We start from the raw sequence: 16,108 nt of genomic DNA, 5'->3' as shown, positions 1-16,108 counted from the left end.
TACTAGTTATCAGATGTCTGCTATGCCTTGGTTTCCTCATCTATAAGACGTAGAGAATATTAGAATATGCTTCATTGCCTTCTTGTGAGGAGACAGTGAGAGAAGTCACATTGGATGATTGGCAGAGTAACTAATAAACATCAGTGATTGTGGTTATGTGCCCACCACTGTTCTGGTGCTTTACATAAGTCATATCACTGGATCGGTTCTTACCGCTTTGCCATACGGTAGCATTGTTCCCATTTTTCAAATGAGGAAAATGAAGACTCTTAGGATTTAAGTCCCTTGCCAAGGTCACACAGCTAGTAAGTGGCAGAGTATGATTTCATTTCCAAGGAGTTGATGATCAGTTTCTGAGGAGATGGAAGCCATTTTATGATGGACAAATAGAGGACGGTGTAAGACAAAATGGAAAGTTGCGAATTATGGGCTGCGTTTGGGGCCAGGAAATCTGGGTGCAGGCCTGGACTTTGCCCCCATTTTTCTATGATAACAGAGAAGTAACTGGACATCTCTGGGCTTCATCTCGAATGTGAGTGTTGAGCTAGATTTTGTTCCCTTATGTGCCTTCTGGCTCTGCAATTTTGCAATTCTCCATGTTTGTCATCCCATACAGGGCATCTTCATGACCTGACTTCATGAGCTTAAATTCATTTTTCATGTAAAACCCTATTCCAGCATTTTCTCAGAACTGTCCCTAAATCTCCCTATCCTATAAGCAGAAGTAATTGCTTCTGTATTGCATGATCACTGCCCTATACCAGCTGTTTACCTGTCTGTGTCCTCTATAGACTATAAGCTCCCTGAGGATAGGGATTCATTCATTTCTTTATTCTCATACATGCTACCTGGAACATTCACACCAGCCAGAAATCTTTGTTTAATTAAATATTTTAATCAAGAGAAAGTCCTTTTTGAGTAATATGTGAGTGGACAGCCTCAGGCGGTGCTGGACCTAACGTGGAGACCTAGAGAAAAGTCTGCCTCCATGTTTTTTGTTTTATTAGAGGTCTGGGAGAAACAATAACAGAATGGCTAGATTAAAAAAAAAAAAGACATTAGATGACTTTGCAGCTCCCTAGCATGTACCTGTAAAATCTAAAATTTGATCAGTGATTAAGCATCAGTGAAAATTTAAACCCTTCCCATATTGAACAACCCCACTTAATTTAATGTCATTTTATTTTATGAGATAGTTAATAAACAGGTACTGTATTTGATCTTGTGAGTGTAGTCCTCTATATTTAGCTTTTTCAGCTTTAATGGAACTATAATTTTAATCATGATTATTACTTTACATTTTAATTATAATTTGCTGTGGCTTAAGTATACATTTCTGAGAGTGATTGTGTAATGAAAACAGGAATTAGCTTTTCATTAACAAAATAATGGGAGAGTTCCTACTGCATTCTACTCTGTGTTCAAAATCTATGGGCTGGCCTAAAAATAGAAAGAGGAGTTTAACATTTTGGTTAAAAACATGCTTCTAAATTGGCTGTGTTCACAACCCAGTGTCTTCCTCCATCTTGCTTTATCTTCTTCTCTTTCTTTTCAAAAAAATTAATAAACTTTTAAAAGAGACTTTGTGTCTGAGATTTCAAAAGGCTTTTTCAATTGTTTTTATTTTTATTTAGATAATTAGCACCATGGAGCCTCAGGTGTCAAATGGTCCGACATCCAATACAAGCAATGGACCCTCCAGCAACAACAGAAACTGTCCTTCTCCCATGCAAACAGGGGCAACCACAGATGACAGCAAAACCAACCTCATCGTCAACTATTTACCCCAGAATATGACCCAAGAAGAATTCAGGAGTCTCTTCGGGAGCATTGGTGAAATAGAATCCTGCAAACTTGTGAGAGACAAAATTACAGGTATGCACAGGATTTGAAGCTATGTTGTTCCATTAGATGTGCAGATCTTAGCAGAAATGCACATGTGTGATGGTGCACCTGAATGTCTATATCATGTACCCTGCATGCAAGATGGCATGGATACACAGTCATAAACTCACACTACATACACCACATAAGACCTTATTGTAGATTGGTACTGCTGGGGAGCAGATGAAGATTTTGGTACATCTTCATCTTCATGTAAAATGATCCTTTGATTTTGTCTCCTTTTATTCTTAATCAGCCATTCCTTCCCTTTGTTCTATAGTTTCCAGTCCCACAACTCTGCCCTCCCTATACTATACACTAGTTTTTGCTCATGTATTCTTCTCCTCTCAATATTTGCTTCATGTGTGCCCAGTGTTCTTCCATGTGCCTGAAACAAGTGTTTTAAAGGGGGCCACTGTGGATGTGTGGACAGTTGACACAACTGCCCTTGTCCCTGGGGAGAAACAGGCCCTAAGGATAGCAGATTATTCTGGAATACAACTACTCTGCAGTAGGAGGGAAATGCTTAATGAAGATCTGCATTTGAGGTATTTTGTTTTATTTTATCTGTCTGTTCGTTTTGAAGATACTCTTTGAGATGTGAGGGCATTTTTACTTGAAAGTGAATCAACACCCTATACAACTTCAATACATGAGATTTTTAGGTTCTGATTTTCTCCTAATTGACAACTGTTCATTGAGAACCAAATGTTTGCCAGACACTGACACTATAATTCTTTGGGGGAAAGTTTCCCTATAATCTTATTGGCAGTGAGAATATTTTCTTAGAAATATATTAGGCTACGTAATGATGGCAGTGAAGCTGCTACTCTCTGATACTCCACTCCTGAAATCATTCATATCCAACTCAAATACTTGTCAGTTTTGAGTATTGACTTTTGTTTCCCTTTCCCTAGACAGTTTAATTAATCAGCAACTGTCCTAGAGTTTTTTTTTTTTAAAAAAGGAAGCTGCATCATTAAAATAGGGATATACATCATCTTTATTTTAAATCAGAGAATACATTCTATATGTGTGTGTGTAGATATATACATTCTTCTGTTCTCATAATTCACATGTAAATCTTTTCCCCTTATAAATTAAGTAGTTTGCAAAATCATAAAACTTAAATACCACTGCTACTTTCCAAAATACAAGTCACCTAACACTCCAGACATAATTTTCTTATTTGAAAAACTGGAAGATAATGCTTGTCTCAAAGGGCTTATTGTGAGGATTAAATGAGAGACTAGATATATTGCATCTAGCACAATGTCTACTGCACAGTGGTCCCTCAGTAAATAAATCTATTATTGTAAGTACAGCTAGTATGCTTCAAGGAAAGTGGCCAGAACAGAAAAAACAGTATCTATCGAATTCTCCAAATAGGGCCAGGCTTTGATGATCTTGTACCAGAGCACTGGAACATCTATCCTTAAACAGAATTTCCCATACGTTCAGAAAGCCAATATTTAGATTCCTGAATAATCTTTATATAATAGGATGATAATTCAAACCAAATTAAAACCAGTTAACCATATGATTCTTCCTCCTACTCCTATATAGAAAATGTATTTTTAGTATAGCCTTACCTTCAAAATACGGACTCTGCCAGCTATATTAGTGAATATTATTAATCACCTTTTCAGAATTCCTTCAGAACTGTAGCGAGATTTTTGAGAAGTACTGATTCATGGTGTTGTTCCTTGTTTTCTAAAGACACATGTTTAAACAAGCAGATTCCTTTACTGAAAGAATGCTAATTTGGTAGTTCACCGAGTGGATTTGAATAGGAGTGACAGCTTCGAAGACAGCCTTTAATTTGGTATACAAAACCAAAATTGTCAACTTTGGTTTGTTTAGCACCCTCTCCAGCACAAGCAGAGACATACAGTAGCATCTGAGCTTAAAGAAGAAGCTTATGGGGTTGAAAGCAGAAATACAATTCAGGCATAAATTTATAATTATGCATTCTTCTTAAATTCAGGCCCAAAAAATTTTTATTTGTAGAGAGCTTATGGGAATGAGGCAGGGAAATATAGAGAGAGACCAGAGATATTTGCCCTCATTTGATAGCAGTGTTTAATAAAAGTAAAACTTGTGGTTGTAAAGAGTGCTTATTAAATTCTTCATTTACACTACCTAATTAATTCTAGCATTTTAAATTAACAGTGAAACTAGTCCCTGCTGTACCATTCCATAGATGCAGCATATTTCCTCCATCCACCCGTTGTTCAGGTTTAATTGGCTATGCTAAAAGTCAGAGAAGGAGGGAGAGATAGGGCTGTGGGGAAATGGGGAAGGAGTGGGAATTGCTCTAGCTGAGGACCTCCCCGAGGCCAACATTTGGGGTTAGGTCACAATGCAGGCTGGAAGAGGTGAGGTATATCACACCAGGCAAGTGGAGAGGCTGCAGCTGGTGGTTCAGAAGTCAGGGTAAATGACATCATGGGTATTTTTGTTGCCCTGATTTTTAACATCCTAGTCCCCCTTTTTCCTCCAACACCTCCTACAGATCTCAATGCATCTCGATCCTGTGAAGTTTACAAGGAGTTCTAAATATCCAGTGGGAGGATTGGGGGGTGGGAGGTGGCAAAGAGATAAGAATTCAAGATTAAGATTTTCCAGCCCCAACCACTCCCTAAGAGAATGTAATGGATTCCCTTAGAAGGTTCTGGCTTCTGCAATGTTAAAATCTCTTTACAGAGAGAGGAAGTGACTCTGTTGATAGCCTTACCAGCAGGCTAGATTCATCCCTGGCTGTGAATTGTCAATGAATTCTCCGTTTGAGAACAGATAGAAGAAATTTGGTCATGGACTTAAGCGTTATGTGCTGGGGACATAAACATCACCATTTATCAAGCACTTCGTCTGTGCTGGATACTTGCTAAGCGCTGGACATACCCTATTTCATTTAACACGGAGAGCAGCCTCCATTTTCTTAGATGAGGAAACTGAAGCTTGGTGATTTCCCCAGGCAGCACAGGTATTAGCAGGTGGTGGAGCTGGGAGTCACTCTTGCTTTCCAAAAGCATGATTTTATTTGGAGGCATGTACAGGGTAAAGACCCTGCCTAACCTGCACTTCATAACCCAATGCAACATTGTGTTCTGCTGAGCAGAGGTTGCTGGGCACCCTCTGGAGAGTCTATCTAATGTACCATGGCTTTAAACAAGACTCATGTGTATAAAGGGAGCAAAGATAACAATATTTATCATCCTCTGGGGATATAACTCAGCCTTTGTCTTCCTTCAGAGTAGAACCAAATTTACTGAAAATGCCAGTTTTAAGATACCTTGCTTTTGGACATCTCTGTTACTTATCTTCTCAGAGACATTACATTTTTCTTTTTCCAATTGGGAAAGGACACTCACCAGAATAATCCAGGTACCAGGGAGAAGAAAGGCATATCCTGAGTTGCTTTTGTGTACAGCCGTGACACATCATGGCATTGGAAGCTAACTCTTTAGCTTTTCTTCTTCATCTACCTGCAGCCTCTGCTGCTGGGGAAAACAAAGGAAGTGTCATGTGACCCACAGAGTTCATGCAACCTAGAAACTCAGGCAAAGAACACCAAATACCTGGTAGAAATTATATTATTCCCATGAACTCCAAGGAGATGATTTAGTTTCTTATTTTTTTGTTTTGTTACCATTTTGGTTTTGGTTTTGTTTTGTAAACATTGAGATTGCCTTACTGAATCCAAGTTCCTATGTGATCAGTATTTTAGGGGAGAAAACATGTGGCTTGACCAGGGCAAGGTTAGGTGGCTCAGGGTATGTCTTGAAACCAGCAGAGCTGAATTATTATTATTATTTCTTTGCCTTTTTTGCATTTTTGTAAGTGTTTATCTTGTTACCGCCCCAAAACAAATAAGGAAAAGAAAAAAAAAGAAAAATCTCTAGAAAGAAATTAGGCCAGGCGCAGTGACTCACGCTTGGAATCCCAGCACTTTGGGTGGCCAAGGCAGGTGGGTCATCTGAGGTCAAGAGTTTAAGACAAGCCTGGCCAACATGGTGAAACCCCGTCTCTACTAAAAATACAAAAATTAGCTAGGTGTGGTGGTGGGCGCGTGTAATCCCAGCTACTCGGGAGGCTGAGGCAGGAGAATTGCTTGAATCTGGGAGGCAGAGGTTGCATTGAGCTGAGATTGCGCTCCAGCCTGGGTAACAAGTACGAAACTCTGTCTCAAAAAAAAAAGAAAAAGAAAAAAGAAATCAGTGTAAGACAACAAACAGTTTTGACCTGCCTATTTACATTGTGTGATTATTTGCATCACAGTGATAAAAAAAAGAATTGTATTTTTACTTCATGTCACTCTCTGTGTATCCATGCATTGTCCTTTTTTTTTTTTTTTTTTTGAGATGAAGTCTCACTCTGTTGCCCAGACTGGAGTGCAGTGGTGCAATCTCGGCTCACTGCAACCTCCACCTCCTGAGTTCAAGTGATTCTCCTGCCTCAGCCTCCCGAGTAACTGGGACTACAGGCACCCGCCACCACGCCTGGCTAATTTTTGTATTTTTAGTAGAGACAGGGTTTCACCATATTGGCCAGGCTGGTCTCAAACTCCTGACCTTGTGATCTGCCTGCCTCGGCCTCCCAACGTGCTGGGATTACAGGCATGAGCCACTGTGCCTAGCCACAGTGTACTTTTTAAGAGTAGCTTTCTATTCATTTCAGGTGAGTGTGAGCTCTGAAGGGGAGTTTTTGAGGACAGGACAGACCAAACTGAACATTATCAATAACAAAACTGAATCTATTAAGAGACAAGTATATGGAACATACCATTAATACGTAAGTGCTATAGGTGTTTGGAAGAGGTGAGGTTGGTGTTAGCTGGAGCTGTTGGGGAAAGTTTAAAAGATAGGGTAAGGATTTAGGCAGAGGAAAGAAAAGCAAAGGAATAGAGCTAAAATTTTAGTCAAAGAACAAAAGCATTTTTTATTCCTCTGTGCTTTGGACAAAAGAAGTAGCGCTGGAACATGTCTCTTTGGAAGCAGTGGTCTAATATGAAGCAGCATGGTCAAATGAAGTTAAGCATACCAAAAAATTCAGTCAGTTAGAGTTGTACCCCAATGGACAAAGACAACATTTCCTAAACACCACTTCTAATCCGTGTCTTCATTTCTTCCTTTATAATACATCTCTTTGGTTTAATTAATACCATTTAGTGGAAAAAGAATAAGGCCAAATAAATGACCTTCACTACTGTGGGCAAGAGGGTGGATATTTTGCTGCTGCCTTTGTATCTGAATTTACAACTCTAATTAAAGGAACCAACTCAGTTTTGATGCAGTAACACTGGGTAACTTGTGTTCTTTCTTGAATTTCTGAAAGTGCTAACAATCCTGAGCGTGTCTCTCTCAGTAGGTGAGATGTGGGAAATGGACCACAGCGGTGGCCACAGTATCTATTAGAGCATCTAGGCTTTGAGTCATGACAGAGTACGGTCTATTGGGTTGAAGAGGAGAGGGGAGTGAGGGTTCTGGATTGTTTTAATGTACCTTATATACTTTCATGTACTGGACTTATAGGAACACTATGGGAATTTGGTTGAATTTTACTTCTGAGATAACTATATAAACAATAAAAGGCTCTGAAAAATCCTAAGATATAAAAATTCCTTGAACTCACTCCCAAAATGTGAATTCAGCCCCAAGGTGAGTTTATTGGCATAATTTCTTACAACACCCAGCAGATATATAAGAATAACTGCAACAGCTTTTATTTTTTGTGTGTGCCTTAATATGTTTACTGGGCACTATAATAATGCTTTAAATATAGTAGCTTATTTAAATAATAAATCAAGCTATCTTGGAGAATCATAATGGCCGATGCTTTTGAGTACTTACTGGGTGCCAAGCATTGTGCTGAGATCAGTAGACGGAGTCTCACATAATCCTCATGATGGCCATTTTACAGATGCAGAAACTTGAAATCAGGAGCAGTTGAATTACTGGCCAACGTGACTTAGCTTCCAAGTAAAGGGAGGTGGTACTTGAACCCAGCACTGACTAATTGTGAATTGTCAAATTTATACTTTATTTCTGGCAGTTTGCCCCAAAATACTAAACTGACTCCTCCCCTTTACAAACTAACTCAGCTTGTATACCTAGGGAATGAAATTTTTGAATACAGGGAAAACATAATTAGAGCTCAGAATCTTTTGCTTTGGAAAATAGCACACAGTGCATTAAAAAGATAAATTTTTGGTATTAAACAGGTCACTGCTTAGCTAAACAAAGAAGACTAGACTTGGAGTGGTTTTTTCACTTCTGATATTCTCTTTTTGTGAAATACTCTTCAGTATGTTCACCTTTTCTTTATTGTGCAAGCACTGTATTGAAATGGATGCTGCCTACAATTTAAGCATAATAAAAACCCAGCCTCATTTAGGCATATCCAAGAAAATCCCAAGATATTGATTCGCTAAATGAACTTTTCTACATGCACATAAGACGGAAAGTCATTAGTGATGGGAAGAGTACAGCAAATGGTAGCATTTATCAGCATATTTTGCTGCTGATTTGGAAAATGTGCTTAGTACAATGTGATGTATCTCCTGATTTCAGAGGAAAATCAGGCAGATTTGCATCTGTCATTTTATTTACCACCTCCCTGCAGTCATACATATTCTACAAAGAAGAATAAAAGAGTTTTGATTTGTTGACTCGGGAAGAGGGGGTTGGCTATTGTTGGAGGTGAGTGGAAAATTTTTAGGTATGGAGAAGATTTGGCAGCCTAATGGGGTTACAAAACAGGAGAATTGGAGTCTGCCTTATTAAGGGGAACTTGAAGAACGTCAGAACGTGAAGTGCAAACAGTAAACCATGTAATCATTGTGCTTCTTACACACTCATCAAGGGGAATCAGAGACTTTCCATCCTTTCTAATTAGGGCAGGTTGGCAGTTGAGTGGAGCCGTGAGGTTTAGGGTTTGTGCAGGTACATTATGCATCTTCTGACACAATTTTTTCCCAGGATGTCTGTAGTCAGGATTACAGACCAGGTATGGTTTCCTTTTGCCTCCTGGCTGTGTTCCCCTTCATCTTACCTTCCAAATCAGACAGTTCTGCCCTGCTTCCGAACTCAGATAACCGTAGGAAAGTATTCTCACATCCCAGGAGAGATGTCTCAAAGGATTTTTACCTAGGATGTGAATCAGGCTGGGTATTTTAAGAATTTTCTATTTCTGTACTTTAGCTGACTGTTTGGTTCGTAAGACCAATTCCCTGTTCACGCAGCCTTCTCTTCTTCCCCCAACACACACACACACACCCACACATTCACTCACTCACTCCTCCCTTCTCTGTAGAATGGCCTGGTTGATTGAGACTAGGAACTAAGGAGGAAGGTAATGTCAAACTGAAATTTCCACACATTATCTAAAAATGTAATTCATCAGCTTCAGGGTAGGAGGAAAGTGCTTTCTGAAATGTGTTAATGGGAAATTCATTTTCTTCTTGTCTTCTGTGAGGTGTAGTAGTGGTGATTTCTTTTTCCAATCTGCCCCCTCGCCCCCATTCCACATCTCCCTGACTGCTCTTAACTGATAAACTCTGTATCTGTGTTTATTCCTCGTAAAAACTAAAGATCTTTAAGTTGCTTTTTCATTTTTTCTACAGTCCCAAAATTGAGCTTTGATAGGAGAAGATATTTCTAGTTTGGAGAGAAGATAAAATTCAGATAGAGATCATATATTTGTATAAGGTTTTTATATTTTTAAAACATTTTCAATCAACCAACAGTATTTATTTAGTGTCTACTCTCTCAGACCAAATAGATATTATTCCCTTTCCTTCCCTTCTCTGAAATTCTGTATCACAGTCTGTGAGGAGGTCAAAATGGATAAGACATAGTTTGTGCCCATGTGTTGCTGCAGGACCAACGAGCCAGGGAAACCAGAACAAATGACAGCCCTTCATGAAAGTCTGGAAGTGACGGGGAGCTGGCTGCTTATTATGCATATTAACTACACATCTACCTTGCTGTTTTGTGGGCGGGGGCAAGAGGGAAGTGGAGGTTGTTTTGTTTTGTTCTTCACCAAGGCCCAATCTTACCTTTCCTTGGTCCTGGCTATTAATGTCATTGGAAGGATAGTGAAAAAGGATTCGTAATGATACAATGAAGTTGGAGGTTTGATGGAATGCCTACTGTGTGTCAGCTACAGTGCTAGGCATATTATAGATGTTATCTCATTGAAGCTTTATATCAGTGTTGCCTGATCAGTGATTTTATTCCCATTTTGCAGATGCAGAACCCAAGACCTAGAATTAGTCAGGTGGTGAGTGGGGTTAGGGCATCTGACTGCAAAGTCTATGGTCTTTCTGTTACCATACCACTCTGTCTGTGCTGAATGAAGACAACATCAGTTATGGGTGTTCAAAGGAGAAAAAGATGACAATAGACTGAGATTCTCAAAGCAAGTGTCAAAGAAAAGCGAGCCTTCAACTTGGCCCTGAATTTGGTAGAGATTAGATTGTAGGAGACCAGTCCATGCAGAGGAGGCAGCTGAGCCAAGCTTCAGAGACATTGTTATGGAATGAATGTTTATGTCCCCGCAAAATTCTTATGTTGAAGTTCTAACCCCCAATGTAATAGTTTTTGGAGATAGGGCCTCTGCAGAAGTAATTAAGGTTAAATGAGGCCATAATGGTAGATCCCTGATCTGATAAGATTAGTGATCTTATAAGAAGAGGAAGAGAGACTGGAATTTTCTCCATACACATGCAACAAGCAAGAAGGCAGCTATCTGCAAGCCAGAAAAAGAGCCTTCACTAGAACCCAACCATGCTAGCACCCTGATCTTGGATTTCCAGACTCCAGAACTGTGAGAAAATAAATTTCTGTTGTTTAAGCCACCCAGTCTGTGGTATCTTCTTATGGTAGCCCAAGCTGCCTAATACAGACATCTTCAAGAGATAATGAATAGAACAGGCAGGACTACTCTGTCAGGTAAGTGGGGATACCACCTTTGTGTCAGTGAAATATCTGAAGCTCAGAGATGTTAAATAATTTATCCAGGGTCACAGTTAATAAGCGGTGGAGCTGATATTTGAACCCAAGTCTGATTCTGAGGTCTGCGTTCCTTCTACTTTGCTAGTAATTAACTCTACCTAACACAGAAGGAAGTTGACAGCTTTCAGACTTCCCATGGTGTCTGTGATCTGAGAATCATTATTTATCTCTCTAAGGTGATATACCCATTTGCTCAGTGACTTGCTTTCCACCTACTTAAAGTTCTTGCGGATTTCTAAGTTGAGTTTTCTGCATGTCCCTTATTTTGTAGTTGAATGTCTGGTGAGATACAAGGCCTCATAAACACAAAGTGGATACAGCTAGTTAGGGTAATAACTCTAATTCCTATGGCCGCTAATGGAATTTCTCATCACAAACTTCTGGAATCAGATTAAATAATTTTATTGGTGATATAAGCATAAAATATACACTTAGCAATCCCTGATATTTGCCCTTAGTGTTTGTTTTCAGAGGCTTTTATACTCAGTACTTCCTTTGACGAGTCAAGAGCACTTGGCTGCTTATTTTTCTTGCTCTTTCTTCCTCTCTTTTCTTTGCCTGGTTTGTTGTTGTTGTTATATTGTGTGTGTGTGTGTGTGTGTGTGTGTGTGTGTGTGTGTGTGTGTTTGTCCTGCTTCCTCTTTCTGCCTTCTTGTTTTTTGACATGTCACTTTGATCCAAAAAGGATTTTCATTGGCTTATTAGATAGTATGGAAAAAACTAAAATTGAAATAGCCATGAATTTTTTTAAAAAACAGAATAGAAGGAAATGGATATAGAATGGTAAAAGGAGACCAGAGGAAATTTAGTAAATTAATTGTGGTTAAATGACTCAAACGGACCACCTAGTTTGAGTTTTCTTTTTTTTTTATTATTATTATACTTTAAGTTTTAGGGTACATGTGCACAATGTGCAGGTTAGTTACATATGTATACATGTGCCATGCTGGTGTGCTGCACCCATTAACTCGTCATTTAGCATTAGGTATATCTCCTAATGCTATCCCTCCCCACTCCCCCCACCCCACAACAGTCCCCAGAGTATGATGTTCCCCTTCCTGTGTCCATGTGTTCTCATTGTTCAATTCCCATCTAGGAGTTTTCTTTACATCAATGAAAATGAATGGTGACAATTTTGGTTCCTTTCTCAAGTAGTTACCAGAATCCCCACACCCTCTCCCACCACTGGCCCTGTAGCCCTTTCTCTGGAGACAGGCCTCTGATTGTGGAGACACTTGCCCACTGTAATGCAGGATTGGATAGAAAGCCTGAAAAAATATACATGGAATTTTCCTCATCTTTCTTGCCTGGGTCCATTTTGGATTGATTGACTTGCTTTTTATGGCTAGGGCAGGCAGTAACACAGAGAAGCTGCCTGAGTGGAGTTCTTGTTTTTATTAATATAAGGTATAAACAATGTGCCCTATGGAGGAGGTGTTCTGAAGCAGGCCTTCCTTGCCTGCTGCCCTGAACTGAGGTATTACTGAAGTATTACTGCTTTCTGAGTCACTTCAGTCTTTCCTCTCCCTTCAGTCCCCAAGGCTGGACATGCAGGAACTTCAGTTTTCAGCTTCCGTCTTTCTCGTGAGGGTTTCTGCAGTGAGTTCTGTCTGGTTTCTCATTACCCAGAGCCCTGAGCTGGACAACAAACAGGAAACTCAAATGTCACTCTCATATCCTGGTCCTAACTGTGGAAACTGGAACTAGTCCTCAGCCACCTTTGCTCTTCCCAGTGCCCCTCACCAGTCAATGGACACAGATCACCCTCTAAGTACGAGAGAGAGACAGCACTACCCAAGAGCTCCGCACACCCCAGCACACACACACATCCCCCACTTTTCTGGCATGCATGTGCGTGCACAGGCACGCACACACACACACACACACATCCCCCAAACACTTTTCTGGCAGGCATGTGCGCACGCAGGCACACACACAAACACATCCCCCAAACACTTTCTGGTCAGAAATACCAAACCCAGTGCATCAGACTAACTAGAATTGAGACAGACTTCACTGAAAGTCCTGCCTTGCCTTCCCCACCCCATACTTGATAGATGTATTTGAAACCTTATGTAAGTCATGTTATCCCTTTGGATCTCCATTTCCTCAATACACAGTAGAGAAGATAAATCTTAACCCTACCTTCTTTGGATGGTACTTGTGAATTCAAACCAGGTGATACATGCGAAGGCACTTTGTAAATGAAAGCAGTCTATAAATGGGTTGCTCCTATCTCATAACTCCTAACCACTTCTCATCAAGGGTGTTAGCCCTGGGCCAACAGATGGATAAAGGGGGAGGAGAGGGAAGGTGGATGTCTGTTCCTGGTTCAATCCTAGGTTATGTAATTCCAAGTAGGAAGTAGGAGATGTCATCTGAGAAGGCAGGAGAATAGAATGGAAACTTACATTTACTAAGCACCTGCTAGATGCCAGATGTTAGATGTCGCCTTATATTTATCTCATTTAATCCTGACCACATCTACAGTAGGTAGACATTAGTGACCCCCTTATTTAGACAAGGAAACCAAGGTTCCTGGAGTTTAACGTGACTAGCCTAAGGTCACACAGCAAGCAAGTGGCCAAGCCGGCTGCATACCCATGTCTGTCTGCCAGCTGGGACGAGAGACCTTCACGAGAGAGGGTTTCCCCCATTCTTGCTGTTTCATCCTGAGTCATGAATGTGGCTGTACATTGTATTCCAGTAAACCTCAGGAATAGCTGCAGAAATAATGAACACCAATTTCAGTGGTTCTGGAAGATTGTAAATGAAAGCCTTTAGTTCAATAAGATGCTCCTCCATTTACAGTGGGATTATATCCTGATACACCATCATAAATTAAAAATATCATAAGTTGAAAATGCATTTAATACTCTGATAAACCCATTGTAAAGTCAAGAAGTCATCATAAATCCAACCATTGTAAGTCGGGGACGGTCTGTAGTTGAATATGTCAGGATAATTTCTGAGATTTTTTTTTAAATTAGGCCACTTCTATAAGTGGTAACATGATAAAGTGGAAGGATCCACTAAGTTCTTCTTCTCGGGCTAGCTATGGGACTTTTGGTGGATCAAGCCATTCCGTGCCTCAGGTTGTTGTGCATAAAATGGAGATAATACTGACTTTTCGCACCTTTCTGTGTGTTGTGAGATCAGATGATTTGCTAATGTGCTGGTAAATTCAGGATATTACTGTGGTCACCTATAAGATAGGACATTGTAAGCAGGGGATTTATGAGGGTAAAACAAACCCTTAAACCCCCTGTGATAAGCTATCTTTCCTTCCTAGTCTGCCTTCCAGAGGTTTTGCTCAGTTATCTGCGTACATCTCAACAAAAGCTGATTAACTCTCTCAGACATCAGTGTCTAACTGTTATTAATGCTCAAGCTGATCAAATTACAATGCCACAGATCCTACTTGTGCTGTTAATATTAGATTTTGGATTCCGGTCTATAATGAATGATTTTTCCTCCATGCATTGGGAAAATTGGTTAGCAGAGTTCATAAGAAAGTTTAATTAGCAGGCTGTTTGTGAAAATAGCGGCTGTGAGTCATCATTCAGAATGAACTAACATTTCTCAGGCTTGAATTTGTTCTTCTGTTCCTTGAGCAGCCACATAGGATCCTTGTGTGTGGGAAGCTGGTGTCCACATGTTGCCCATTTGAATGGCACCATGTAATAAACTAATAACCAAAACATCAGATTTTAAAAACCAGAGAGGAAGAGGAGGTATAGGGTGTTTGTATATATAGATATGTGTATCTGTGTCTGCTAAGGGAATATTTTAGGCCTAAGCTAATCCAGCACGGTGCTAGACAGGATAGTCTAGTGATTAAGAGCTAGACTACCTATATGTACGTCTCTGCCTTATCATTTACTAGCTGTGTAACAGGCAAATTCTTTTTTTTTTTTTTTTTTTTGAGACGGAGTCTCGCTCTGTCGCCCAGGCTGGAGTGCAGTGGCGCGATCTCGGCTCACTGCAAGCTCCGCCTCCCGGGTTCACGCCATTCTCCTGCCTCAGCCTCCCGAGTAGCTGGGACTACAGGCGCCCGCCATCACGCCCGGCTAATTTTTTGTATTTTTAGTAGAGACGGGGTTTCACCGTGCTAGCCAGGATGGTCTCGATCTCCTGACCTCGTGATCCGCCCGCCTCGGCCTCCCAAAGTGCTGGGATTACAGGCGTGAGCCACCGCGCCCGGCCACAGGCAAATTCTTAACTTCTCTGGGCCTCGGGTTTATCATTTATAAAATAGTGATACTGATAGGATTATTGTGAACATTAATTTATGTAAACTACCCAGAACAACACCTGGCATATAGTAATATAATTCTTACAGGAGTTCTGTGAGATGTAGGTATTATTAGCTCCATTTTATAGATGAGGAAACAGCTGTGTGATCTTGGATAAGAAAGTAACTTATCTAAGATCACACAGCTTCTAAGTGGCAAAGTCGAACCAATGTTTATTTGACTCCAAAGCCTCTGTTTGTATTTACTATACTGTACTAGCTTCCAGGGTCGTATGCCTTGTTCATTAAGTGTAGATACTCTGTTTGTGTGTGTGTGTGTCTGCATGTGTGTATGTGTGTACCTATCAGAGTTTGCTCCTGCTTGACTATCCATACAGCCACACACAGTTGTTTTGCATTTTTTTCCTTGGGTCTTTGGTTCTCCTAGTGAAACTTCAGGAGCTCACTGCTGACTACTCACACAGTGAGCTAGAACCAGACTTGTACAACTTGTACCAACATGAAAATGTGTCTTCAGATGTCTGACTCCCCTCCCCACTATGCAATTCTGTCCTGTGTCTAGATTATCCCAGAAGCAAGACTGTGTGATGTCATCTGAGAAGCCAAATCATAGACTGTCACAGTGAAAAGAGACCTTAAAAGTACTCCATGGCAGCCAGGCCTGGTGGCTCACCCCTGTAATCCCAGCACTTTGGCAGTCCAAGGCGGGTGGATCACGAGGTCAGGAGTTTAAGACCAGCCTGGCCAAAATGGTGAAACTCCATCTCTACTAAAAATACAAAACAAGCTGGGCATGGTGGCGGGCGCCTGTAATCCCAGCTATTCGGGAGGCTGAGGCAGAGAATTGCTTGAACCCAGGAGGCAGAGGTTGCAGCAGTGAGCCGAGATCGTGCCACTGCACTCCAGCCTGGACGACAGAGCAAGACTCCTTCTCAAAAAAAAAAAAAAGAAA

At 40.5% G+C, this 16,108-nt stretch overlaps 1 protein-coding gene across 27 annotated transcripts in view; it reads left to right on the top strand.

Moving 5' to 3' along the window:
• The window catches only part of ELAVL4 (ELAV like RNA binding protein 4), a 155,995-nt gene that overhangs the window by 95,201 nt on the left and 44,686 nt on the right, over positions 1-16,108 (top strand). For all 27 annotated transcript variants that reach the window (XM_001135525.7, XM_009457392.5, XM_001135610.6 and 24 more), the window contains one exon: positions 1,635-1,875. In XM_001135525.7, the coding sequence (XP_001135525.1) occupies positions 1,635-1,875 (241 nt within the window). The remainder of the gene's footprint in view (positions 1-1,634; positions 1,876-16,108) is intronic.

The sequence above is a fragment of the Pan troglodytes genome, chromosome 1 (assembly GCF_028858775.2).
Source record: "Pan troglodytes isolate AG18354 chromosome 1, NHGRI_mPanTro3-v2.0_pri, whole genome shotgun sequence".
Lineage (NCBI taxonomy): Eukaryota > Metazoa > Chordata > Mammalia > Primates > Hominidae > Pan > Pan troglodytes.
Note: the sequence above shows the minus strand (reverse complement) of the source record. Positions and strands in the feature narration are given on the sequence as shown.